Source organism: Acanthopagrus latus, chromosome 17 (genome assembly GCF_904848185.1).
Source record: "Acanthopagrus latus isolate v.2019 chromosome 17, fAcaLat1.1, whole genome shotgun sequence".
Classification (NCBI taxonomy): domain Eukaryota; kingdom Metazoa; phylum Chordata; class Actinopteri; order Spariformes; family Sparidae; genus Acanthopagrus; species Acanthopagrus latus.
Genome location: NC_051055.1, coordinates 25,602,020 through 25,629,246, shown reverse-complemented (window position 1 = coordinate 25,629,246; position 27,227 = coordinate 25,602,020). Strand labels below are relative to the sequence as shown.

The window sequence follows — 27,227 nt, the reverse complement described above, 5'->3', positions numbered from 1 at the left end:
TAGACAGTTTAATGCAGAATTCTAACATATATTTTTCCAACTAATAGTTTTCCATCGAAGAGAGAGGCAAAAAAAAGGCATTTAATTGCTTCTATAGTTTGCATCATATCACGTAACAAGCTTCTTGTTTTAGCATCAAATCAGCGAGACCAAACATCCGCAGCCCTACAGCTCTCGTCCTGCCCTCTGGCTCCTCTCTGCCTCCGTCTCTCCCCTGTGTGTCCGTCTCTTTCTCCTCTTACCTGGCAGACGACCGGGAACTGTGATCTGTGGACGTGATGGCCATCAATGCCCAGCGGGAACACCGCAGCCAGAGCCATCATGCAGCCCACCGCCGTCATGTTGTTCAGGTACGGTTGAGAGTTCTGGATGTAGCTGCAGCAGTGACAGATTCACAGAGGGGCACAGAATGAGACAAAAAACAAACACTGGTAATTACTTATTTATACTTGAAAGGCACAATTTGTGAATTTGCAGGTAAGGAGGCGCTAGTTGTGTTGGTGGTCCTGCTGTTAGCTGTTGGAAATGCCATCAATTGTTTTTAATTGCTCTCCCATTGTTTTTTAATTGAAATTTTTTATCATCTTTTCGTCCTACTTCAGACAGTCTGGCCGTTTTTTAATTACTCACTGCTCTGGCTATTCCAGTTTAAATGCATATTTTTTTACCGTAAAGCTAACAAATGAGAAAAGGGAAATTTATGTGTGGCAGAAGGGACAAAAAAAAAAAGAGAAAATTGGAATTAAGTTTAGTGGAGGAGCCATTGCTTTATTTTGTGAGCTTCAGCCCGGCAGCAGGGGGAATTTCTTCCTAATTAATTGTGAGTTGGCACAGAAACAATGCGCTGATTTCTCTGGATAATCCTCTGATCACACCCTCAACAGTTTTAATCATATGGGTGACAAAACTAAGAGTCTGCAGCATTGCTTACGCCTCCGTGGGTCTAAATTGGAACTGAGCTAAATGCTAACATGCTGACAAAGACAATGCTAACATGCGGATGTTCGACTACACGCCAGTTCGAAAGCCGTTTTTTTAGTATATGGTAAAACTTGTAAAATATAGACAGTTACTAGCTGGAGCATCCTTAATTCAGACAGTATGCAATAAATGTGGTTGATGATGGATTCTTGTCTCCCACAATGCAATGCACGAAGGAAATGGAGGAGAAGTGAATCATGGCGGTGACACGACGCAGAAAGTTCTTGGAAAAACAACAAGAAAGTATTAAATCTTAAGAAAGTCACACTTATGACAACGATATCCAAAATCTAGGATGATTTATACTCTCATATCACAGTATCGACATAATCTTGATATATTGCCCAGCTCCATCTAATTTTTAAATGCTTTATAAACTCGAGTCAGTTCTCCTCCACTGTACTCGGGTGGCGGCAGCGATTTCAAAACCTGGACTAACAAACTACCTGTGTGTCCAGATTCAATTAAAGGTAAGCCGTCCTTTGATGCACTGGATGTGTTGTGAGCTGTGTCATTTAACAATGGCAGCAACAATTCAAAATTCAACGTGGGCGTTCTTACGCTCCTCATACACTTTTCCTCTGCCCACATGTTTGACATCTGATGAAAGTTTTGCATCTTGTCACTGCGGTAAAGCGTCGCTGTGCTTTTCATGTACACTGTCACTGTTTGTGCAAGTAAAGACTGGAGCTTAAAGGATAATGAAGCAAAAAAGTGATTACCATAAGAAGAAGAAAAAAAAAAAAGAAACATAAGCACAGTGATTTTTCTACCCGGTCACGACAAAGTGTTTATGTAAATGCTACATTAGAGATAATCTCAGTGTTAAAATATTCTCAAAAAAACTACAGATTTAAGACTTGTGTGTTTTACATAATCTGCGCTGTACCGCGGCACCCAGCACAGCAGCCTTCCTCCGCTCTGCAGCTCCGGCTCATCCTGCAGCTGTAGGTGTGTCTTTAATTCTTTCATCCCGTTGACCTGCCCTGAGGCCACGCTGCTTATTTACTATACAGCCTGCATACAAACACCCAATCACACAGAAACAGAAACACACGGATGCACACTGGCCCCAGTCCAACCTTTCATACCCCAGAAACCCCTTTAATGCTATTATATACCATGAATATATGATGTTCTTTGTGCTGCAGGAGTTATTTTCTTCCTTCCATTATTATGCACCGTGCTTGCGGTCGCTCTGAATTATAGTCGATTGAGGATATTATTAGAAGAAAAGCCGTCATCTTTTTCTCTTGTATGCGGATATTGTTGAATATTTTGAATAAAAGAAGCTGGGTGATTTGAAAATCACATTTATATTGTTGATGTTTTAGATCACTGGAAGACATTCTGTCATCAAACTTAAATGCAGCATCACTGCAGTAACTGATTTTTTGGGGCCGTTTGGCTAAACAACATTGACAGAGTGACATCTTGTTTTTCTTTATTTAATTCTGTCTCAGAATCATGAAACTGAGTCTTTAGCCGATTGCTTCAGCAGTCGTTACAGACATGTAGTCACCATTTAAGGTTTCTATGTGTATAAGGTTTTAAAGTCCAATATTCAACATCTCTTTGCTCAATTTTTGGTCTCCACCATCTCCCGAGGGAAATCTCTCGATCTTTGGCTGCTAAATGCTAAACTACATTAACCCGTTAATCAATTCAGTTGGACGTTTGAGCACCTTCTCACTGAAGACAGCTGCCTGCTGCAGAGGGAAATGCTGACATGACAGCAGCGAGAGTGAACCCCTGTGAGCTCCGTAAAGCCGATGGAAGCTGCAGATTCAGGTGTTAATTCTGTGTTGGTGCATCGCTACGACCGAGCCCTCTCACACTGTCACGTTATTTTGACATTTTCAATTTGACAAGTTCTTATAAGACAACATTGTTTGTAGCTGTTTTAAAGGGGTGTCAGTGTTTCTAAAGTATTGCTCCTTTAGGACTGTGATTGCGTTTGACTTTTTCTTGTTTTTAAAATGAATCGGTTATGTATTTTTGTCTCCTAACGAGGCAGTCGGTCGCAAACTTGTTTTTGTAAAAACAGCTTACTGAATAAATTTGATTTGATTTGATCTGACTCACAGTGTTTTGGCTGCTGAGAGCAGCCCTCGGTGAAACTGTGTTTGAAATATAATCAAAGCTGGAAAAGGGCCTGACTGCCACACTGGAGCCAGCCAGAGATCCCCAAAGGAACAAACCTCTCCCGCTTCTCCGAAAAACTCACGATAAGCTTGTGGATTTATGGGACTTTAAATCACTTTGACCCCGGTCAAACATAAAAATACTGTTAGAAGACATCACAGATACCCTGCGCCAAGTTCACAGACATGTATTAAGCTCAGAAATCCAAGATCAAAAAGCATGTTTTAGGGAAAGTCTATTTGCATTTGGTCCAGGGCTACGCTTAAGCTGCGACAATGAAACCAGCTGCTGGATCGAGAGAAGCCACACCCAAATCACAAACTTTGTAGTCCCCAAACTCAAGAGGCAGCAGAGCCACTCAGTGTTTACATAAACCTCAAAAGAGGCAAGGATCTCCATTGAGCATGTGAATATTTTTTTTCCCTTTGTCTCACGTACTTCACATAATCACATTCGCACTCGTGCAACCACAGTGAAAGATCAGCTCTGCTGGAGCAGCTGGAGGTTGTTACAGGAAGTAATTTCCATTCGCCTCCCGGAGCCATTGCAATTCCTCAAACAGGTGACCTTCATGTAACAAAACCATGTATTTAACCTTTGACGCCCCGTTTAATTCATCTGTCAATTCTCATTATTTTCAGGTTTTTAAAAAATCCTTTCAACCATGACCTTCCTCTTTGGAGGACAACTTTATTTGCAAAATTATCAGAGATATCGCTCATTACTGATGCCTCTCGGAAGGACAAACAAGATGAGTGGTAAAGCAAAAAAACTCACTAAACTAAACTCACTTGAATCAACCCGCCTAAAAAACATGACACCTAAATGTTGCAGTGAAGTAATGAATACTGGAGCTGCAACCATCGGTTGCAATTTTCAATTAATCTGCCAAATATTTCTGGATTAATCAATTCAAAATTTTGTGTAAAAAAATTTCAGAAAACAGTGAAAACACTTGTGTTCTTCATTTCGTCAGACCAGAAGTCAAGAAGCTAAAAATATTCTATTCAATATCATGTACAACCAAGAACTTAAATCGATAAATTGACTTGTAGTTGCAGCTCTAATGCACCTACAATAATTTAGGTTTATCGATCATAGCCTGGGAATTAGACGATAGAGCATGCATTTATTCTCATTCAGCGTGAGTGAACTCACCGGACGTTGCCATTGTAGATGTTGAAGGTGAGACACACGATGCCGAGCAGGATGCCGAGGCCAGCGAAGACGGACACGGCCGCAAACAGCTTTTGAGACAGGAACCTGTACTCCTCGATCACCACCGTCCGATCAGCCGGAGGTCCAGCGCCTGAACGGAGAAAATGAGAGAAAGAAATGTGAAAAGGGAAAATGCTTCTGGAGCCGTCTTCTCTCAGTCAAGGACACATCTGGATACAGTGGCATGTTCGAATAAACTGGCCAAAACCACAATAAGACAATAAAATAAGACAAAAAAATATTATAGGATCCAGACGGCAATGTTTTTTTTAGTAGCTGCTTTTTCCCATGAGAAGACCAAAATCAACATCTGGTTAATCAATCAGCAACCGCAACCTTTTCTGTCCTCCCTCCCCTGTCCACACCCAAACACACTGGTTCCTACTGAAGCTCACAAATATATAATTTTTTATTTTAGCCTGTTAAAAAAAAGGTGAAATAATTTCCCAAAACATCTGTCGACTGCAGTGTTTAGCATTTTTAGAGTGTGTAGTGATGATGTTGGGTACTATTTCCTGTGGTGGAGTAATACAAGTTGTTATTTCCAGGAGTAGCATGGTGCACGTGGGATTCACTCAAACAACAAAGAAAAATGACAGTGTGTGTGTGTGTGTGTGCGTGTGTGTGTGTGTGTTTGTGGCAATAATGTGACTCATTGATATTCATACGTAGTGATATTTGGGTTTGGCTAATTGGCCAATTGACAGAAAATTTATCTGCAATTATTTTTAATAATCATGTAATTAGTTCAGTCATTTTTCAGGCAAAAAATACACAAAGTTTGCTGGTTGAATCTCCTAAGATGTGAGGATTTGCTGCTTTTTCTGGCCTTAAATGACAGTCAATGAAATATCTTTGGGTTTTGGACTGCTGGCCAGACAAAACAAGACATCTGAAGGTGGCTCTGGGAAACTGTGAAGAGCCTGTTTCATATTTCATGACATTTCAAAACTAAAATATATCCTTGATTAATGAAAAAATAAAAATATTTGTTGGTTGGAGCTCTACTATCTCCCCTTTTAATACTCCTCGAACAAGAGTGTTACAAGGCCAATCAATACTGGCTGAGAGTACCTGAATGTGTTTGCAGCTAAAATTACAGTTACACACATTCATACAGTCCTGTCTGCCAGCCACTGACTGAGCAGCTCCACTGAGGCAGCTGCGGGTTAAATGCTTTGCTCAAGGGCACCTCAGTGTTGCCGTTTCACTTTCCCCACCCAGATGGATCCTGCTGGTCCGGAGCTCGAGCCAACAGTCTTAAACTAACAAGCGTACTTCATTAAAGCAGTGATTCCCAACCCGGGATTTATTTGTTCCCCCCCGGGTGAGGGAACTTCTACAGTTGGCAAGGAAAGATCGAAGAGAAGCTCGACTAATTTATGTGCATGTATCCACTTACTGAGTCGACTGTAACAACTGAACGCTACATAGCTCGCAGCAAGCAGACAAACTAAAATAAAGACTTTTAACAGCAATGCTAAAAGGTGAATTATGTAAGAATCCACCTGTTGAAATCATTCTCCAGTCAAACAGGGGGCAACATATCACCAGAGCAATCACTTACTGCTGCAGACTATAGCTACCGTTAGCTCAGTTAGCTGTGCAGCTAGCGGCCTGGACGGGAACTTGTTGTGACGTTTACATTGTTAGCACATGAGAGTTGGACTGCTGGGAGGAGGAGGAGGTTTTCAGGTGTGGAGCAGGGAGGAGTTAGCAAGGAATGAGTGGGGATCAGCATTATCGAGCACAGGAGCTTCAAAGTGAAGGTACCAAGTGGGATAAGGAGACAGAGTTGGCTAGCTTGTTAGCATGCTTGCTTCAGTAGATATCTCCGAAACACAATTCATTAAATGTTATTTCCTCACATTGTTAGTCATTTTGGTTATATCTCTTTTAAACTAATATTCTTCCATTGACCGTCTTTAAATAGTAAGGAGTGAGCTAAAAGTATTAGAAACCGTGGAAATAGCTGGCTGAAAGTATTGATAAATGGCTGCAATTGTTACTTCAAAGAAATGAATTAGCTGTTGAAATAGTTAGCAGGAAGTGTTACAAATAAAAATCATGTAAGAGCTAAAGTAGTGGTTGGACTGTTGAAACTGTGTAAAGTAAAAGGACAAATGATTAAAACAGATAGCTAAAAATGGTTGATAAATGGTTAAAATAGATTGCTTTAAGTGAAGAATTAACACTTTAACACAGTTAGTTAAAAGTAACAGATAAACGGGTGAAATGTCCAGAGGGAGAGCAAATGCACACTTGACAAAACTGAGCTGAACATTTGCACTTGGAAAAGCTTTAAACAACCAGTTTAAAATCAATTCAAATTAGCATGTTTAATCGTGACTGGGTGGTGTCGATGAAGAGTACTTGAGCTCATCTGACAGAGCTGTGGGGCTACATTAGAGGAAAATGTTGGGAACCCACTGAATTAAAGGACCAATTAATGCAATTAACTAGAACCTCCAGACTCCTCAGGACTTTTCATTGTGACTGAGTCACTGAGCCCTCTGAGACATTACACACATCTAATCTGATGCATGTTTGACTGAGTCATAAGAGACTACCGCATGCAATATCTGTTCATCACAGAGACGTTAGCCTGCAGCTGTCGTACAATATACATCAGCGCTCGACACAGAATTACACAAAATTACATTAGACACTGGAGGCACCAAATAAATTCATACACTGAACACGTGTTCTATCTCTCTCTCTCTTTTTGCTTTGACTCGTTTAAAGAAAGAACAGAGGAAAAAGACGGAGTCTGTTAAATGTTCCTTTAAAATATCGATGTCATTCAAATTAAACTGCTGTCAAGAAATGCCTGTTTGCTAGAGCTGAGCGTCTGACAGACATCCAGCCGAGGTCAAAGATGTTTGTGAAGCCATGCGGACCCATCTGGGTCATCGCTTCATCGATACGAACAAACATCATTCACACAACGCTGTAAAAACTGCCCAGCAGTTGAAAATCAAATCAAGTCAAGCGGCCATGATTCCTCTACAGGACGAATAGATTCAGGAGCCCTCACCTGTCCAGTGCCAGACCTGCCAGTCTCTGATCGTTTCCGTGACATTCCCACAATCCCACATTCACACCCTGATTCAAACTTTTCTCTCGAGCAACTATTTCTGTCTTTTTACGTGTGAACGCTACAAATGTTCTCCACGTCTGAACAATGAGCAGTATCTTCATATTTAAACAACATCGCATGTATTCCCCCCGTCTCCATGACGCACGCTTCTCGTGTCACCACCGGTGAGGTGTTTTGAAACGACAGCAAGCACTTTTGATCCCAGACGACAAAGAACACTTCAGTCGAATGATTCAGCGACGAATTAACGGCTGAGTCGATAGCAGTCAACAGCTCCACATACGTACGTATTGCCTTTGAGAGACTTTCCCTGATTATTAACAAAACATTCTCATCACAAGCTACCAGTGCTAGTCTTTCAATACAGACACGTTAAAGGATAAGTTCACCCAAAAATCATTTTTGCAAATTCATTTTCTACGCACCCTCTTTTTTCTGGAGCTTCACAGCAAAACAGTATTTTAGCATTCTCCGAATCAACTGCAGGAGATGGGGACTTGTTTTCAAATGTGAAAAAGCAACAGAAAAAAAATCTTCCAGACAGCTCATACGGTGTACTTCAAGCCTCTAAGAACCCTGACATCCCAAACTGTTTTTTTTTTCAATTATTTTACTGTGGCGTCTCAAGATATGGTTATAACACATATACTTTTACATTGAGTGCAAATCAACATCCATAAATCTGCTCTGAAATCAGAACGTCGACGCAGAACTTTGCAGAAGAATCATCTAATTGTAACCACTCAGATTTCACCCCACTCAACTAAAATTGCTCACTGCTCGTTTCCAATAAAGGCAAAAAATAATAATTATAATAATAATAAACCTGTATTTTATTTCAATTTTAGCTTAAACTGTTGCCTGGCAACCAAAATGACTGAGCGGCAGAAAAACCCCATTTTGTCCAAGTAGGAGTGATTTATTTCGACGTCGGGCTCGCCTCGGACTCATGGTGAGAGCGGTACCTGAGCGAAAATTGGAGCGGGATGGAGTGGGAGATGATATGCCAATCAAGCGTTTAAAAAAAAAAAAAAAAAAAAAGCTGCTCTGCACTCCATCCAAAATCCTCCCGCTCGCTCATGCTCCGCTCACACGGACTACTCTGGTGAGAAGATAATGACTTAAGTTTTGGTGGATTTAACTTCTAACGTGGTGAATATGGAACAGTTCTGCCTGGTTCGGGGGAAAGGCCACAGATGTATAGCTTCATCCGGGATGCAAACAGCGGAGTGAAGGTGCTGTGTGTGAGCCTCCACTGAACTCTGACCTCCACTCTGGGAACTGATGCTCAGCAAGTTCAACAAAACTCAAGTCAACAAGAACTCGCTATGCACTTGTAACCACAATTCTGTCTGTTTGTATAATGCATTGATTGAAAATACTGCTTGAGATGATGCCACAGGTGTCAAGAGCAGTTTTTTTTCCCATATTGAATACAAACAGTAGCGAACACATACACACAGAGCTCAGAAGTTTTCCTTCTATCAGCGTCTGAACTCCACAACCTCCATTAAATACTGATAAAAGGCGAAGAGGGGTCAAATATACGATCTTGAACTGAGTCGTAAATAAATGTCGGTTGTTATTGTACCGTAACGTGACGGAGTAAGCAAGAAATACAACTTTGGTGTTAATTACTGTACGAGTTGTAGCTTCGGGGCTTTATAAACTACCCAGTTATTCATGCTTATGCAGCTTCCAGCGGAATTCCTCAGTGAGAGTTAAGGTTCAAAGAAGGGCAGATGGACGGGGAGCCTGTTTTTACCCTCAACAGCCCCGGACTATCTGTCTAAATGTAGGGCTGCTTGCAGATTTGTGCATCTATTTGTGCTCCTGGGTACACATAATGCCAACTGTGTATATACTATGTGATAAGCATGAGGACCATACAGCATACAGTGAGCACGAGGGTGAATATGAGTGCAGCGGAGCATTAATGCACGTATACAGTATGTGTGGAGTGTGTGTGTGTGTGTTAGTGTGGGAGAGAGAAATGGAGAGGGACAGAGTGTGTGTGCATGTCAGAGTGGAAGCTGAGCGGGACTGTCAGCATCGCGTGGAGCTGATGTGTCAGATGTCAGAGGAAAGTGTCAGAGTTGTCGCACCCTCGGGGGGCCGCAGGGTGTCGGGACGCCCATCGTGCTCTGTTTAGATGCTTGTCACCGGCGTCACACAGCCGATGTGTATCTGGTGTCATCCGGCTGAGGGATGACGATGTAAGAGGGACTCTGCAGCATTCGCCAAGTTCAAGTGAAGAATTTTCAAGACTTGTTTATGACCACACGGAGTGCAATTCCAGGGTAATGTTTGTGTGAAAGTATGAAATCGTGAGGGGAAGCCAGTGGAGAGACGATATCAGCACCGCTTTGGGGGCTTCAGTGAGAATTACGTCATCTTGTGACTCGACGAAAGCCATAATATGCCTGTCATAAAACAACTGCCAACGCTGTCTCCGCTGAGTTTTCAGGACAAACTCGTAGTAGACTTGTGATATGCCAGATTCCTTTCGCCTATCTGGCACTCGACTTGTTGGGGTTCATTTCTGCAAACTTTAAAGCGATTCCAGCCGCTTGACATTTTTTTTGACATTTTGCTGTCCCTGCTTGCTTTGCTATTGTCTCTAAAACAGACGCTTGTGTGCAGAGTAAATGTACCAAAGCACACAGTGTTTCCCCTATACACATTCTGTGGCGGTGCGCAAGATAACAGACATGAGTTTTGTCGGTTTAATATCACGGGCGAACGGCAAATTTAAGTTACACACAGTGAAAGCGCTTCACCCTAAGTTATCTTGAAATCGATTATTATTGTCATGACTGCTATTTGTGTAATTTCTACAAGTCTACACTATTTTGTCTCATGTCTTAGATTCTGATACTGAAATTCTGAAAATGATTTTTTTTTTTTTTAAAATCTCACCAGTAGTCACCATTTAAAGGGTTATTTTTCAAAACTTTGAAACTTCCAGGTAGTGTTGCTAGGTTACCAACTCAGAGCATCGCTGCTACAAAAAAAGTCTAGGGGAAACACTGAAAGCACGTGCAGCGTTGTCTGGCTCTGGTTCTGGTTCTGAATGTAACAGTATCTATACATCTATAATACAACAAATAATAAAAATATAATTATTGTGTGGTGCACTTCTGCTGTTTGCTCTCCCTGTAGTATTTGTTGAAAAACTGGTTGTCACTGATGGCAACTAAAGGCCAGGCAACCACGCAACTGTTAGTGCAAGTTTTTCCTAAAATCAACACTTGCACATGATTAAAGGACAAGCTTCCGAGTTACCGTGGAGAGCAGCATCAACAGTACAGTCCACTGTTTTAAATTAGACTTGGTTTATGGTTGTTCAACATCTCCTGACAGCCTTCAATCAGGTACAAAAGCATTTTATATTCAACATCACTCTCTACAGGTTTTAATACGTTTAATATCTTAAAGCCTTTATGAGGAAACTGAATTCAACTGTTCAAACCTTATGCCTCGATTTCTGGTATCACAATTATTCACCTGACCAAAAAGAAAATGTGTTATTTATGAGAACGTTTGTCCCCCTTTTGCAGTTTACAGCATGCACAGCGTACCGATGTGCAGTGACCTGGAGTCGTCACATACTGTATACGACAAGTGAGCAAAAACCTTCTCAACAGCAGGCTGTGCAGCTCACTACACACAGTGGTAGTCTTCTGACTTGTTATTTTGAATTTCATTCTCATCAATCTTACCTATTTTTTATTGATTTTCTGTGTTTTATAAAAATGTATTTGTTTAAATTCTTTCTTTTATAAACAATTTGACCTGAAATACTTTGAGCTATATATAAAGAGTAAATGATAAATGGACCTGCATGGACCATCTACCATGGACTATATAAAAGCTGCTATAAAATAACGTTTTATGACCATGGTATGATGCAAAAAAGATTATATTATATAATGTATGTGTATAATAGCAGTAATTAAAAGGTCTAATCGACAACATTTCAGTCCTGGTTGATTTGGCGACACCTGTGGTTACTGGTGGTAACAGCGAGCGTAGTTTAATACTTAACTTGTTTCAGCGGAGCCAAGCAAATTACTGTTGTTTTAATAAAGAAGTCAAGCTTTTTCTGTCATCCTGTGAGAAACTACGATGCAGCCGGGTGCAGTGAGGGGAAGCTGGAGGTGTGTCGCCTGCAGATCGCTGCTCCCTCTTGTTCCATTACACCTGCATTATTACAAACTGATCCACTGTCAGAGAATGCTGAAAATGTCTGTTCATCGCTTGTCTGATGAAACGCAGCAGTCAATGTTAATCCCACTGAACAAAATATTTCCTGTGACCACTTTAAATGCTGAAACGGCAGCAGTTTGAGACGTGTGGTTTGCATTCGCAGTAAACAAACAAGCGATTTGTCAGATTCTAACATGACGGATGTTAAACATGCTTTGTGCTTTGTCTAATAGTGGCGTTCCACATTGTCGCTTTTAATTATCGTTATGAATCCAGATATGAGTCACACCATTTCCAAACTGCCTGTTGGAAGCATGAACATTTAAGAGTTCGAGCTTGATTCGAGCTCAGTTTTCACTGTTGATCTTCTACGACTGTTTTGTCGCCTTCGTCTCATCTCTCGTCCGTCGGACTCAAATTACTGCGCTTAACACAATACACAGATTTGATTGGTGAGCGCTTTTACGATGCACGTGATTGGTGTGACAGAAACGCTCTGCCAAATGTAATAATGTTTAATAATACATCAGGTTTATGTCCCCGCTCGGAAACAGTGGTGTCGGGTTCAGATCAGAGCAGCGGCCCGCTTATTAGTGAGCTCAGGGGAGAGGAGAGGACATTGCAGGTTAACAAGGGCGACACAGTTTGGTCTTTTTGCTAACAATGACGTCCTTCCTCTTCTTCTGACAGTAACTTAACAGAGCATGTTTTGCAGGAACGTCACCACAGAACACCAGTTTGTAATACGGCTGGTACAGTATCTAAATATTGCAATACTTTCATCAGTAGCCTGAAGGTGCGATCACCATTGTGTGACAGATCGTGACTGAACACATGTATTTAAAATTCAAATCTTTGAGATTATTACTTTAACGCTGTGTGAGCATATGTCTGCCTGTGTGTGTGTGTGTGTGTGCATGTGTGTCAACTGTCCGTCCTTGATCAAGGAATCAGGACAGGGTGTTGCCATGGAGACCCAGCTCTGTAACAGTTGCCACAGCGATTAGAGGCAGAGCTGAGCTGAAGTGGTTGTTAGGGCGACCGTGAAGAGAGTGAGAAAGTGAGGCAGGGAGGCGCCTGGTGGTTAACACGCAGGAAAACAAGCGGAGGGGTTAAGTTGAGAGCCCCTGTGTGTGCTCCACCCTGTCAGTGTGGAGCAAATCAAACGCACCCCCCACCTTGTCAAAATAAAAAAAAACAAAATAAAAACTTCCCCCAAACTGACTCAGCTCCAGAGAGCAGGAAATTACTCACTTCCTCACAACAAGTACATGTCAGTTGGATGCATCTTTATTTGGTAAACAGCAAAACAAAAAAAAACAAAACAAAACACTAAATCAGGCACCAATAGAGGAGGCCGGGGTTAGAGCGAGGTAAACAGAACTCACCTCTGACAAGTTGGAGAGCGAGTCAGTTTTCAGCCCGGCAGGTTTTAACTGGGCTAACACCGAGCCTGTCACGTTGCAACGAGCCAAACTAAAGAGCTGGCAGCCGGCCCTCGTGAAAGACATGCTGCCTACATGCATACAGGTCCCTCGTCCCTCGCCACTGACGCTGACCTGGAATCACTACCTCTTCTGAGTTCTGTTAAGCCGTTGGCAACAGATCATTTCCTTAAAAGCCTAAAAAAAGGCAGCTCTCTACGGGCCACTGAGGCGTGTAGGATTGATTAGTGGCACACTCTGTCCAGGCACAAGTATGTCACCTCTCCGGGGAGGGACGGGCCAGTAAACAACCACAGAATTGGTCTTGGTGTCTGCGGCAAATCAGCAGTAATAGGTTTTCACAGCAAACTAGAATATGGGCAGCAGGAGTTAAGAGAGTCGGTTCTGGTTTGTGTGATGTGAACTCGAGCTCCTTCAAAGAGGAGAATGATGTAAAAATGAACTCATAGTTTTGTTGGGTGAGTTAGCTCAGAGGTTGTTTTTTTTTAACTGTGAAGCAGCGGGGGGCTGCGGAAGGAGAGACGCGAGGCAAACGTACTGGGACGAGGGTGACATCTGATAAAACAACTGTTAGTTATTGTATTTGGTGCACTGATTTGGCCCACTTACCATCACAATCAGCAGTGGGAGCTGCGGCAGTGACGGTGACACACAGCTCATGGAGGCAATTAAGGTACTTTCAAAGATTGCTGCAACCTGCCACTGAAGTCGCACTCCTTGTCGGGCATAACTCATGACTTATAACTGAGTCACAACTCATTAAAAAATTAATGGAAAAGCTCTCCCAGAAATTAAAGTTCAGTCGTGTTCACTCTAAAGTAGTCTGCAAAACAATTCTAAGAAGCAAACAGGGTTTGGTGTTTCCCACAGCGTGAGTGTGCCTGTGGTGAGCCTGTGGTGGTGGATGATGGTGGACGGAGGTATTTCACACGCAGAGAATGAGCCTCAAAAATCACCCAAAGTCGCCCCAAAAAGGAGAACCGCGAGTGGAGGAAGCTTGTTGTGAAAGACACAGCCGATCCAAACTACTGAAACCAACATGGTGATGAATGACGCTGCGACAACCAAGTGCGCTTACATATTTTTACAAAACAACAGCATCAGACGAGCTACACAATCAGTGTGTTTACAGAAGATTCATCTCTCTTCTTTCAGTGTGTGTCTGGTCTCTGCAGAGTGTGTGCAAATGTTAGCAGACGACAGGGAAAGTGTTTTGCTTTTGAGGGAAGGCAAAATTAAAAATTGTAAAAAATTGGTGGCTGTTAATCTACGTTGTTTGGTGAACACTTACTTACAGATTGTTCTTAACACACACACACACACACACTGCACTTTCTAGACTGAGTGCGACTTGCGCTCACTGAGGATATCATTATCTCAAATATCCATCACCAATAATCATCCATAAATCTGCTTAGAAATCAGAACATAGACACAAAACTCTGCGAATAAATCATCAAATTTAAAAGTTTACTTCAGTTTCTCAATGATCCAGTCACAGCTGCCTGTATTTACAGGTGAGCATTGCAGACAGGAAGTGCTAATAGCTAATTCAGCATACATTTAAATGTGCGACCTGGGTAAAATAAACAACGGGGCTCAAGTTTGCCGACAGCTGACTCACCAGAGGAGGCTGCGTCTGGAAGGTACAATGGCTTTGATTTGGTCTGCGGGGGGCCCCCACAGTGAAAACTCCATGGTTAGCAAATCAAAGCTAGCTGCTGCTCGGTTTGATTACTGTGCATCTGCTGCACCAACATCTTAACACATGTTGGACGGTGAGTGTGCAGGCGGCTCATTGTGGACGAACGTCAGCTCCCAAATAACTAGCTTCACCCAAACAAGCGGTTAGAAAAAAATCCAGCCTGATTATATGTAATTTAGACAGCAAGGAAGTCTAAATTAAGCCACACCGGGGAGGTCTTATGTCACAGCACAAAGATGTGACCCTGTTGACTCACAGCGAGACAGACGGGACACAAATACAGACACAGGAAGCTGGGTGTCGTGAACTCCATCTTACCTATCCAAACATCATTGCCAAACCAGGAGAGGTTCTTCTGAGAGCTGTCGTAGTAGCCGATCTTCTTGTAGCTGCCTCCTGTGTGATTGGAAAAGAAAGAAACAGGAAGGAAAAAAAAACAGATAGTGAGAGAGTGAAACAAAACCACAAAAGTCACGGAGAAAGATAAAATTTTAATTGGTTTCGCTCGTGTAATTCATTTCCTCCCCTGGTGTGTTGTGGCGGATCATGTTCTCAAACAATAAAACAAAACTCGACAGAAGTGATAAATATTCATATTCACGTGACCACTATTAAGCCATTTTTCTATTATTCCTGCGCTTTCATATTAATGGAATTTGTAGGTACAGAAACATAAACACAATGCACAGATAAGAAAGAAGTGAGGGATGAATGAAAAGGTGCATGAAGAAAGGACAAACAAAGACGTACCAAGGGGAGAAGAAGGAGAAAAGGAAGGAGGGGGGGGAAAAGGAGCTTATGTGGCGGTCTTGACCAGGAATACTGATGAGGACCCACAGTGATTCAGGGATGCAAGTCAGGTCGCCTCATTGTGGATGTCAAATTACCTCGACACCACAACAGGAAATATGAGACAGAGTGTGAGGGGAAAGGGGCAGGATTATAAATTTTCATCCTTTAGGACGCCAAAGAGAACAGAGGTAGAAAATAATCCTCAACCTTATCCGGCGCGGGGAAACTCATTAAGTCACTGGTGACAAATAGGATGCCATTTCCAGAAACGGCTTAAAACGATGGCTTGTGCCCAATTAGAGCAGAGCTTACAGTCAACACATTCCTGCATCCGGCCCCCTTTTTTTTCCGCATGTGCAATTATAGGACGTCGAGACCGATCGCAGTGAAGGCCTTGACGACCCCCTCCGCCCCCAAAAAGCGAGGCTTCGCACTGAAATGAGCTGAGAGCATCGATCGATACATGATGAATTTTAGTCACTAGTGATTTTTTTGATGAATGACTGAGTTTACTGCTCAGCACAGATTCCGCAATACAACAACTGTGGGAGGACAGCATGGGAGTGTTTTTACCTTGCAGTTGCTCGATAAGAGTCATCGCCATCCTGGAACCCTGGGCGTCAAACACCACTTGGCCCTGAGACACAGACGGGAGGAAAGATTCCTTATTCATTTTTTTTTACTGCAAATGATTAACTCCTTCCTTTAAGGAGTAGTGTGACCTTTTGATAAATATTTGCTTTCCCGCCCGAGGGCTAGGTGACATGATTAATACCACTTTTACGCCTTCACACTAAATATGAAGCTACAGCCAGCAGACAGTTAGCTTAGCTGCGTTCCAGACAACACATATCTCAAAGATTTACAACCTCTTACCGGAAAAAAATACAATGGAAGGCCACTTAAATGTATCATTTAAAGAATATGGCCTGAGGGTCACCAGCGTAACAGACGACTGCTGCTTTTTACTACCCGTTCTCGGCGAGCCGCCCCCCAGGAAGAGCGCCGGGCTTTGAAGCTAACGTTCAAAGTGGCTGAACTGTATCATTGCAACGTCACGTGATGCACTGTGACCCAAAAAATACTTTTTTCCATAAGCTTACATTATGAAAGAAGCAGCTGTAAAACGGCAGATACATTTTTTGAGCATCCCAGTGATCATAGTTTGAGCCATTCCGTCCAATAAAATACGGAAATTCGAGAAAAACAGCAAGATTAAATCATTATCTCTATTCAAGGTACCCAGGTGATAAACTGGGAGTTAGCCAGCTTGTTTGGTGGAAGTCTCTGGTGTGCTCGCTCTGTGGGTCAGATGATTAATTGATTAGTTGTCATCGCCACTTACTCCGATAATTGATTTAGTGTGAGGAAAAAAGGCCAAAATTCAAACATTTTCTGGTTAATTTGCTCCTCTACGACAATCTTTGGGTTGTGGACAAAAGAAGACATTTAAAGACGACATCTTGGGCTTTGGAAAATACTAATCAACATTTCTGACATTTCATAGACCAAAGAACAAATCAATTCAGCTAGAAAATAATTGGGTGTCTCGCAGACACAAAGCACAAACTATGAGCTAATGCACAGTCCTGTCGTGGTACATCAAATAGTATGCAGTCTGTGATCTGCTCTCACTGATCACCATCACTGTTATCAACTCCATTACAAAATACTGATTTGTAGTGAAACACTGCATATTTCCATGAGAAAGTTTTTCCCTCTTTGAGACGAAGGGTTTCAGTGAACGGCGGCATCACTGTCTGTGATATCAAACACATTTTTTTATCTGTTCCTTCCAGCCACACAGATGTACACTTCACATGTACAGGCCTCGACACAGAGATTTGAAATGAGAGCGCTGACACCGTTTGATCACCATGAAGAGCAAGAGCTGGAATTGTAGAGTCAAAAACATGGCAGTCAAAACACCTGAACAAAACACTGCATACTGTTGTAGGATTAATAACTATAAGGCACCAAATTAGCAGGTATTTTTATTATTCATGTAACTTTCTCATATTATATCATCCTCTGCACTTACCGAAACACCTTCGAAGGAGCTCGTGTTCAGGGCCCTGTAGATCTCAGAGGTGATGTCGTGGTTGTTGTAGTTGAAATCCTCCAGTCGTCGGCCCTTGGCCTTCAGAGGAGCCACGGTCTTATTGAGAGCAAGGGCCAGAGCCCACACTGCGTCGTAGGCGAGTGGAGCCTCCTGAAACCCGCCCGTCTCCTCGGGGTTCATCCCACCCAGACGAGACATCAAGGCGGCGATAAACTCCTGTGATGTCTGATAGAAACAGGACAGAACTGATATCAAAGAGGAGTCCTTGTGAAGAAATGCAATGCTTCAAATAAAGATAATTTTAAGAGGATTTTTGACATTTCTATTTTTAGATATAACACGTCTATACTGGCAAAGAGGATGAGACGGTGAAAAGGAGGAAGTGGAGAATCATCTGGAAGACCTCTGGAGTAAGTCCTCCAGGAACACACGTCCTACATGAACATATTCTTAAAAGTAATAATGTTACAAACAGCTTTAAAGAAAACACTGCTGGTACAACAAAAAAAACAGTGAAGCCATTTTTAACCTCTATGATGAAATCGAGAAGACTACAGAACAACCTGACTCTGTCCACTCAACATAAACAGTACTTTATCTGCCAAAATATATACAAACCTTTACAAAAATAAGAAGGAGGGTGGTGAATGAGAAATACGTCAAGAGGGGGCACCAATTCTCAACGCAGTTTGGGGTTTTACCTTGTGGTGGTTGGTCAATAGAGGGCGCTATAGCCACACACCACCACATATGAAGAGGAATCACATAGAGTAATCGAATAATAGTTAAAAAATGCACAATATATATTTTTCAAATAAGCAAAGTAGTGAGTAAAATGTGCATTCTAGAGTAAAATTGTGAATTAGAAGCTATGTTTCCGGTCCGGCGCACAACAACCAGTGGGTGGCAGCAGAGAGCAGGTGGTCTGTCGTGGTAACCACCAGATTAGTAGATGACATGACCAGTCAGGGAGGAATTTGGGCCAGCCTGAGGGCTTTTTAAGGGGCATTAGAGCTGACCGGAGACCACCTGGAACACTCAAGTGCCCAACATGTGGGCAGTGCAGCGTGTCCTATAAGAACATATCCTGCCAAAAAATATTTTTAAACAGAAGAGCCCTTTGGCATTCGGAGCTAGGAACTGATTTGACATTTTTAAAAATATTAGAGTTCAGTAAAAGGATTGATACTGCTACGCTAAATGTGGAGCTGGAGCCAACGGGCCATTAGCTTAGCTTCAGTGTTGCCAAATTGACAATTCTGGCAACGGTGCTGGATGAAAATACAGTGACCAGCTCCTCCAAATGATGCTACATCTCTGTTTTTCTGACTGTCTAACTTGTTTTTGTTTTTTTTGCTGTATTGCTTACAGCGGTACTATCTATGAAATACAGTCATCAGCACTGGAGAAGAAAGCAGGTGTTTTGGATTAAGAGCAGCAGACTTTGAGTCCATCACGGCCAGCTGCACCTAGCGACCGTCCAACCTGAGCAGCTGGACCGCCCCAGGGAGGAAGAGAGTCGGAATAAAGAGCCATGCTAATGCAGTGCAGTTTCAGGCTGCTGGTGGCTAACGTACAGAGGAACTGCAGCCTCGTCTACTGCAGGAACATGCAACTGTCTTTATGCAAAGCTAGGCTAATTGCATGCTGTCTGAAGTTCATATTTAACTATCTCATCAAACTCTTGGCAATAAAGCACAAAAGCGTCCTCCACAACGTGTTGAACTATTCCTTTAAATATGCTGGAATGCCTCAACAGTAGTCTCGCCTTTAATTCGGTGACTTTGTGACATCACACTACGTTGAAGGATTGTTTCTAGATTATATTGTTTCTGATGATTGATGATGATTATTATTTCCTTGCTTTTAATTTACATCTAATATAAGTGAGATACACCCACACCTGGTAAAGTTACTCATGAAAAATGCAGGGATCTTTCATGTAGCTTTATCGAAAACCAAAAACCTCGGAAGCGATTTGTTCCTTTTCTCACTTGTACATAATCAGGCTGTTTAGAACTGTTTCTGTCGGCTAATTAAACACCAATAAACTTGTTTCTCTGAAGGCGAGGATACATGTGTGAAGGGAAATTATTGCTACCAATCATCTTGGTGTCCCTGTGGATTCTCCGAGGCCAATTAGGCCGACCCACTCCCAGTGCAGTTACGTCAAATTCATCTAATTTAAATTCCACCTTGGCATTTGGCATTTAAATCTGCCACTACCCTCTGAAAACTAGCTGACAATGTGCTATTGCAGACCCTGCAGCATCGGCACACTCGCTTAATCTGACTGCTCCATCTCGAAAAAAATATGCCAATTTCAAACTTGGAAATTGAATTTGAATGGATTGTCTATGAGCAGGAGCTCTGGCTGTAATTCTTATCACCCGTTGAGCAGCACGTCAACAGCTAAATCAGCAGGTAGTGGCAGGTGCTGTATGAATATAAACAACAGCTGCTGATGAAGTGCAAGAGAGGGGAGGAGGGGCGCTGGGGGGGATGGTGGAAAAGGTGGGGATGGGGAAATGATAAGGAGAAGGGGAAGGGGGAAGGCGAGGTGGGTAAACAAGAAGAATGAAAGGATCATCCACCGCAAGACCAGCAGAGTCAGAGAAGGTCGAACAATGGGAGAGACGGAGAGAGGAAGAGACAGTTTAAGAGGATTAGAGAAGGTGAAAGAGGGGAGAGCGACAGGCGAGAGAGAAGCCGAGAACGACAGGTAACTGAGAAGCTAAGCGGGGCAGGAATTATGCAGGAAGGTGTTCAGAAAGAGGGCGACATCTATGTTTCTACCCCCGATCAGTGATTGATGACACTTAAAGCCTTTTCACACCTGTCTGTTTTTCGTCTGCGGGCTTTTAATCCGTCACCCGATAAAAACACATTGGCACACTGAGTCTGACGCGTTGATTTTTCAGTTTTTTTGTGAAATGTTCCAATATGAGACCTAAAAAATAAATAAATAAATAAATACATAAACAAATAAATCACTGGGTCCACCTTCTCCTGGAAACAGGACAGGAGCAAGGGGAGTTTCACCGGCTGATGAAGGAGCTGCAGAATCCTGATCGAGACTCCAGGTGTGTTTCCAGATGTCATGACACGCACACACGCAGATACACACCACACACAAACAGCGCGTCGCATAATTAATCCAAATTGCACCATCGGAAAGCACGTGCCTGTTTCACCTGGATCCGCAGACGCTGGTCAAGATCACAGTCAGTATTTGTCCAGACTTTATCACACGGTTTCAAAACACTACGGAGGCTCTGAGCAGCCAAACAACCCAATAAACGCCTTTGATGGATGTGAAAAAATGCAGAAACTTTTTTTTTAAACATGTGGCAATTTCAGGCGGATGCAAAATCGTTTAATATTGATCCGGGTCACTGAGGCCGTGACGTCATCGTTCTCGGTTTCTGATCGACGATCGAAAAATAATCTGCCTAAAACAATAACTCCAAGTGTTTGAACCACATTTACATTTTTCACTTAAGTGTCACATTCAACACAAAGTCACTCCGTCATGTTGAGTCAATGTGAATAAATTAACTGACTAAATTAGATCAATGCCGGTGCAAACGTAAACGTTCTGCTGCCATTCAATTATAACATATTAATGAACACAATGTGTGTTTCAAGTATCACACAGAGAAGTCAGGAATTTCAAATGGTTTTTCTGTCTCCTGTAATAAAACACACATTGAGTTATTCTATTTAAACACACTGACTCAACAGGACAGAAAAAACTGCATTAAATGTGACACCTTATATCAAATGTATGTTGCAGGAAAACTACTGTGTAATTAAAATCACTCTTTTAGGCAAATTGTTGTTCTGTCTACATTGGAAATGATCTATTTAACGAATACGGCAGCAGGTAAGTGGCTCAATCTGCATCAGATCCAACAGAGACGACATGGAAGGACGAAGGTGGGAAGAAATCAAATATATAAAATCATTTCACTGTATTTTAGGACTATGTGTATTTTAAAAAGACTAAGGTTGTCTGCATCAGCGTGCAGGATACATACTCACGATGCTGATGACAACATGCTCATTTTTCAGTCATTTTTGTAGGTATTGCTAAACTGATTTAAAAAAAAAAAAAAAAGACAGGCACCATTCCCCAGAGCAAACACTGCACGGTCTATTTTTAATTAGCGAGGAGACTCTGGTGCATAAGCAGCATCGCAGTTGCACTTAATTCCCCATTTTTCTTTTCACCTTTTGGGTGCAAAACACAGGTGATAATTGGTGTAAACCAATCTGTTCCTTTTTCTGAGTGTCTGAGCTTTTTTTGTTGTTGTTCTCATTAAAATCACTTATTCAAGTGTTTGTTGGAGAGTTCATGAGATCTTGGAGGGTTGTCTGTACTTCATGATGGATCTGCAGATGTTTGTGCAACATTTTCTTCGACGTAATCGTTCTTATTCGGTGACGTGCTGCGTTTGTGCGGTATCCCATGTTCTCTGACTTTGGGAAATACATCTGGGAAGTCCATTTTCCCATGTGTACTGTATGACAAAGCACAGGTGTTCTCTGTTTGATGTCATTAAAAGCTCATTAAACACCCCGGACCTAAGCGGCTGAGGTATTTTGTAGTCCGATGTAAGACTCGTACTTTATCAATTACAGCGGCTGATGATGATGATTAAAACAAAGACAAATTATTGTCTCTCTAATATAATTATAAAAAAAATCCCACCATGTTGGAGACGCCGCGGACAGTCTCGGGGTTCAGCATGACGATCTCGGTGGTGACGTGTCCCTCCACGGCCTCCGTCATGTTCTCCACCGTACAGTTGATGGCGGGGTCTTTGATCTTGAACCAGTTGTCTGCGTACCAGCCGATCAGGAACCACACGTACTTCTTCCCATACAGCTTCTCCTTGAACACCTGCAGCAGGGAGGGGAGGGGAGGGGAGGGGAGGGGAGGCGGATATGCAGGGCGGATGAAGGGAAGGGAGAGAAATGATAAATAACCATGAGGAGCGTTATTCCCAAAGATGTGTTGAGTGTGTTGTATAACTGCCAAACAAGGAAATTCATTCAGACGTTCAAACAGCTCATTACAGAGCTCAATTTCTTGCTAATAGCCAGTCAGGTTCGGCCTACTGGGATCAATCGAGGAGAAAAGGTACGAACCTCACAAAACACCTTCCTGGCTTCAGTCTCATAAAAGAGCCCCACGATGATCCTTGCATCCTGGCGCTGCATCAAGACGTGAAAGCAAAAAACAAAACATTGCTTAGTTACATCAGTAGCAGCAATATAACTTCACGTTAGCACAGCTTGATGTGGCGGCGCCGTGTGCCAAAGTTCCTGCTGCTTTGCAGGACGGCACGTACTGCTGTTCAGGAGTTGCTAATTAGCGTGGCGCATTAATTTCCTCTATCAAATCGCCTCTATGCTAATGGTGTCGTGTGCAGCTGTGAGCTGGAGGAGGAAGTGGGGGGGGGAGCGAGACGACCAGCAGCTGAGGTGAATTTTTAATCAAAGCACCTTGAGGTTCTTGACAGCGACAGCCGGGTCGGTGAGGAAACTCTGGCGAACGCTGATCTCGATGCCTGCCTCCTTCGTCCTCTGCTCCAGATCATCCAGAGTCTGCGAGATGAAAGGAGGGGACAGGGGGAGACAGACAGGGAGAGAGAGGAGGAGGGGGGGAGAGAGGAGGGAGAGGTTAGAGAGGCAGCTCAACAGAGAGGAACAGAGAGAGGTGGCGGGCTGAGATTATAGAGCAAGACAAAAGAAAAGGCAACCAAGTCCAAAGAGACAAGAAAATAGATTTAAAAAGAAAAAAAATCTGAAGTGTATATGAGAAATGTCAAGAAAGGAACGGGCAGCGTGCGGATGTGTGATAAAGGCAGCCGGGGAGGGAATAGATTTTTAGACAAAGAACATGAGCGGAAAGAAGAAAAGACGAATGTGAGAAGGGAGAGGAAAGAATGTGAGCGGGAGATCATTAACCTCCATTACAGGAACCAAACCAAGTGTCATGGTATCGACCGCCGTGCCCGCGAGTGATGTATTGCGTGATCAATATTTCTCACAACCAATACTCGAACAAATTACTGCAAAAATCCTCCATCAATCGCCAGGACGGATCGCTGGGAGCAGCGTTATACAGCCCGGGAGCACAACAGCCCTCATAAACAAACACACAGCAGCTCAGTCACCAGAGTAAAATGTTTGCATTGTGCGTTTCTGCAAATGACACAGGCGGTTACATTCAGATCACTTGTAAATGAGTTCACTTTCTCATCAGGAGGAGGAGGATGTGTCTGGCATGGAGCCGGCGACCAAGCCAGAGGCCTCAGTTCAACTGGGTAATCTGATGACACCGATAATAACCGTCTTTGTGACGAAAGAGAATTGAGTATTTAACAAGATATCGGATGTTTGTAGCAACGAAACTAAACAGTTCCAGCCAGACATTGGGACAATTTCCTGCCCTCTTTGTGGCAGCAGGACCAACGTGATTTTTTTTTCAACGTGACATCGGGACATTTGCAGCCATGTTTGTGGCGACAAAACCAGATATTTTCAGCCAGATATTGGAACAGTTTTCAGCTATCATTGTGGCAGCAAAATGTTTTTCCATGTGACATCCGGACATTTCCTTTTTATCAATATGTTGGGTAATTTCTAGCTGTGGTTCTAGCAACAAAATGGGATATTTAAAGCGGGAACAAGATCTTTTCCTAACTCTAACCAACTGGCCTTTGAGCTTAAACCTAACGTAAAGAAGACTAAAGTGGAAACGTGCCGTGGTTTGCAGTATCGAGCATGACAACATTTACTCTGCTGATTGAGTTTCTGCACCTAACATGACATGTTCACCAAAAATGATGGTTGCAAAAGAAAATAAAAAGAAAAGACGGAGAGGGAGATAAAAGAGCTGGAGACGTATCAAAGCTGTAAGAATGAAGGTGAGATGAAGAAGATTAAAGGCACTGACGGAGGTGAACACTTCAGTCGTCTGCTGGATGGTGGCGATGCGGGTCCACTTCCACTTCTGGAAGAGCTGCACTCTGGTGGGGTTGTGAAGGGTGGCCGAGGGGTGCGTGCGGAAGAAGGTGGGGAAGCGCTGGCGGTTGGACAGAGCCGGAGAGCTGGAACCGTAGGACAGCTGTGAGACATGAGACAGAAAGTGGGAAAAATGAGACGGTTTTGTTAAAGCTAAAAGGTGTAAAAGGATATAGAAGTTTAGCAGGGGAGGATATAGACAAACAGGCGAAAAACATACTTCTGAAGGTCCTTCAAGGCATCAGTAGTAAACAGACTTCAATCAAAATGTATTCAAATCAGGACTCTCTTGTTCTTCCCCTGTACACAGTGTTCTTTGATGATGACTGGTTCAAACAGCAAACAACAGAGAGGAAATCCAGCAAAAAGACAGAACCAGAGAAACAATCCCCGCTTCCATTTTCTCATTTTTCATCCACTCCCCCTCCCTCCCGCCCTCTTTTTAGCTTCCCTCCGGCTTATCAGGTGCGCCGATAAACTCTGTAATTCAGTAAGAAAAACACAAAACACCGCACGCAGGAGTTCCCGAGCATACAACGGCATGAAATTTTAATGACACATTCTACATTTACGCACGGAAGAGACACAAAAAAAAAAAAAAAATCTAATTATTGCCGTTGCAAACAGTAGCCCCGGTGATCATCTGTTTCTTTCATTTGGACCCATGTTATTTCAAATCTCAGGCACAATTCCCACAAGGAGGCAGATTGCTAAGATGTGCGTCCAAATCAGCAGGGAGGACGGATGGAGGAAAATGCCAACCGAAACGGGGAGAGAGACTGTTCCTCTAACAATTAGTTTCACAGTGACGACTCAAGATAAAATCCTCGACAGGCCTCTTTTAAAACGAGGAACCTGGGCGTTTAGGGAACCATTACAGACACAGACAGCCTTTCCGACTCTCCGGCTTTAATCTCAGCCCCATTACTGATACAGCTCTGGGAGATTCACCACTGGGAGCTTGATGATAGATGTCAAATGTCATGTACGATGTGGACTTTCCACAATAACAAATCCCTGTGGGCACAGGCAGGTAGACGAAGGCATCAGAACGAAAGACGGGGGAAGCAGACGTGAAGTGACAGATGACCTGGGCGCGGCAGGGAGAGATGTGGAGGAGACCGGCGGCGGCTTCGGCGGATGACACCTGCTCGATAATAAACGCGAGAGGTGTTCGTAACGTAGGCAGACAGTGTGGCGGGGTCAAATGACAGAAACACTTCTTGAAGGATACGGCTATATTCCATGTTTTCTTTCATTTTCATCATCAACAAATCACATGAAACAACGACAACCAACAGTTAATTAATCTCACTAGCAAGTGGCCCGTACAGAAAGAAGCCTCATCTCTTATTCCTGCTCCTGTGCTGGAGCACTTGTAACGGTTCTGCACACAGACGTCTGGACTGACAAGCAGGACTGAGAGGGAGAGCAGCTGAAACCCATCAACCGTTGACTCGGTAAGAGTTTAATTCAGGATTCAGCAACAGGTAATCCGTCAGCGAGGGCAAACTAAGAAGCCACGGGGCTGGAAACACCAGGAACAGGCAGGCGAGAAACAGGAACGGACAAGACTGGATGGTACGTCGGACGATCCGGTAGAAGTTGTGACGGCGTATTAAACATGAACAAATACTTGGCTAATCCTTTTTTAACATAATTCCAATTTAAAGCAGGAGACAGACAGCGTATGTAACGTTCTACCTCAGCTTCACTGAGGTTTGTAAATATATGACTTTCTTGAATTTTATACCAGCAACACGTTTCAAACAAGTTGAGGAAGGAGAAACGAAACACTGGGAAAGTTGTGCGTGGTTTGTTGAGGTGATGGTGTCATGACTGGGTGTGAAAGCAGCATCTTTGTTTACCACATCATGGAAAATGTGATTATAGGGTATTATTATCACATATAAAGGATCACGTTTTTGTAATGTCATAGCTTTGTAACTTGGGAAAAAGACCCCAAAAAACACCACACATGGTTGAAGTCATCCTTTCTTACACATGACTACATTGTTCGAAGATCTATTCTGACCAAAAATATATTTTCCTAAAAGAATTTGTGTTGCCTAAAAACAAAAATGTGACAAAAAAACTTTAAAAAAAAAACGAAACAAAATGAAAACTAGAACAATCAGCAGGTTCCCATTGGGATACGATGGTAAAATGCTGCTCCTGGATCAACATTTAATCATGATGCTGCAGGAACAAAACCAACACAAGTCCAAAGCTATGACATCACAACAACGTGATTGGTTAGCTGCAAATATGGTCCACGATGCAACAGCCATTACGATGCTGTATGAACACCAGCATGACAAAGTAAGATCAACCGATGCTACACGGGCTCGGGATCACTTCGGTAAACACAGTTTGTTTGCAAAATGATGATTTCTGTTTTCAGAGGGTTGGGTTGCAAATGCAGGGGAGATAATGACGCAACAGGGAACAGGTGTTGGGTGTTTCCCGTGTTTTTCAGGGGATCGAGTGACTTGGATTGTCGGGGAACACACGCTGGTTTCAACTTCAGAGGCT

At 42.8% G+C, this 27,227-nt stretch overlaps 1 protein-coding gene across 4 annotated transcripts in view; it reads right to left on the bottom strand.

Moving 5' to 3' along the window:
* gabbr1a (gamma-aminobutyric acid (GABA) B receptor, 1a) overlaps window positions 1-27,227 on the bottom strand; it is an 89,605-nt gene that overhangs the window by 14,874 nt on the left and 47,504 nt on the right. For all 4 annotated transcript variants that reach the window (XM_037073389.1, XM_037073388.1, XM_037073390.1 and 1 more), the window contains 9 exons: window positions 24,625-24,795; window positions 23,169-23,270; window positions 22,812-22,877; window positions 22,372-22,563; window positions 17,637-17,882; window positions 16,169-16,232; window positions 15,122-15,199; window positions 4,285-4,435; window positions 243-375 (listed from right to left, as the gene is read on the bottom strand). In XM_037073389.1, the coding sequence (XP_036929284.1) occupies window positions 243-375; window positions 4,285-4,435; window positions 15,122-15,199; window positions 16,169-16,232; window positions 17,637-17,882; window positions 22,372-22,563; window positions 22,812-22,877; window positions 23,169-23,270; window positions 24,625-24,795 (1,203 nt within the window). The remainder of the gene's footprint in view (window positions 1-242; window positions 376-4,284; window positions 4,436-15,121; window positions 15,200-16,168; window positions 16,233-17,636; window positions 17,883-22,371; window positions 22,564-22,811; window positions 22,878-23,168; window positions 23,271-24,624; window positions 24,796-27,227) is intronic.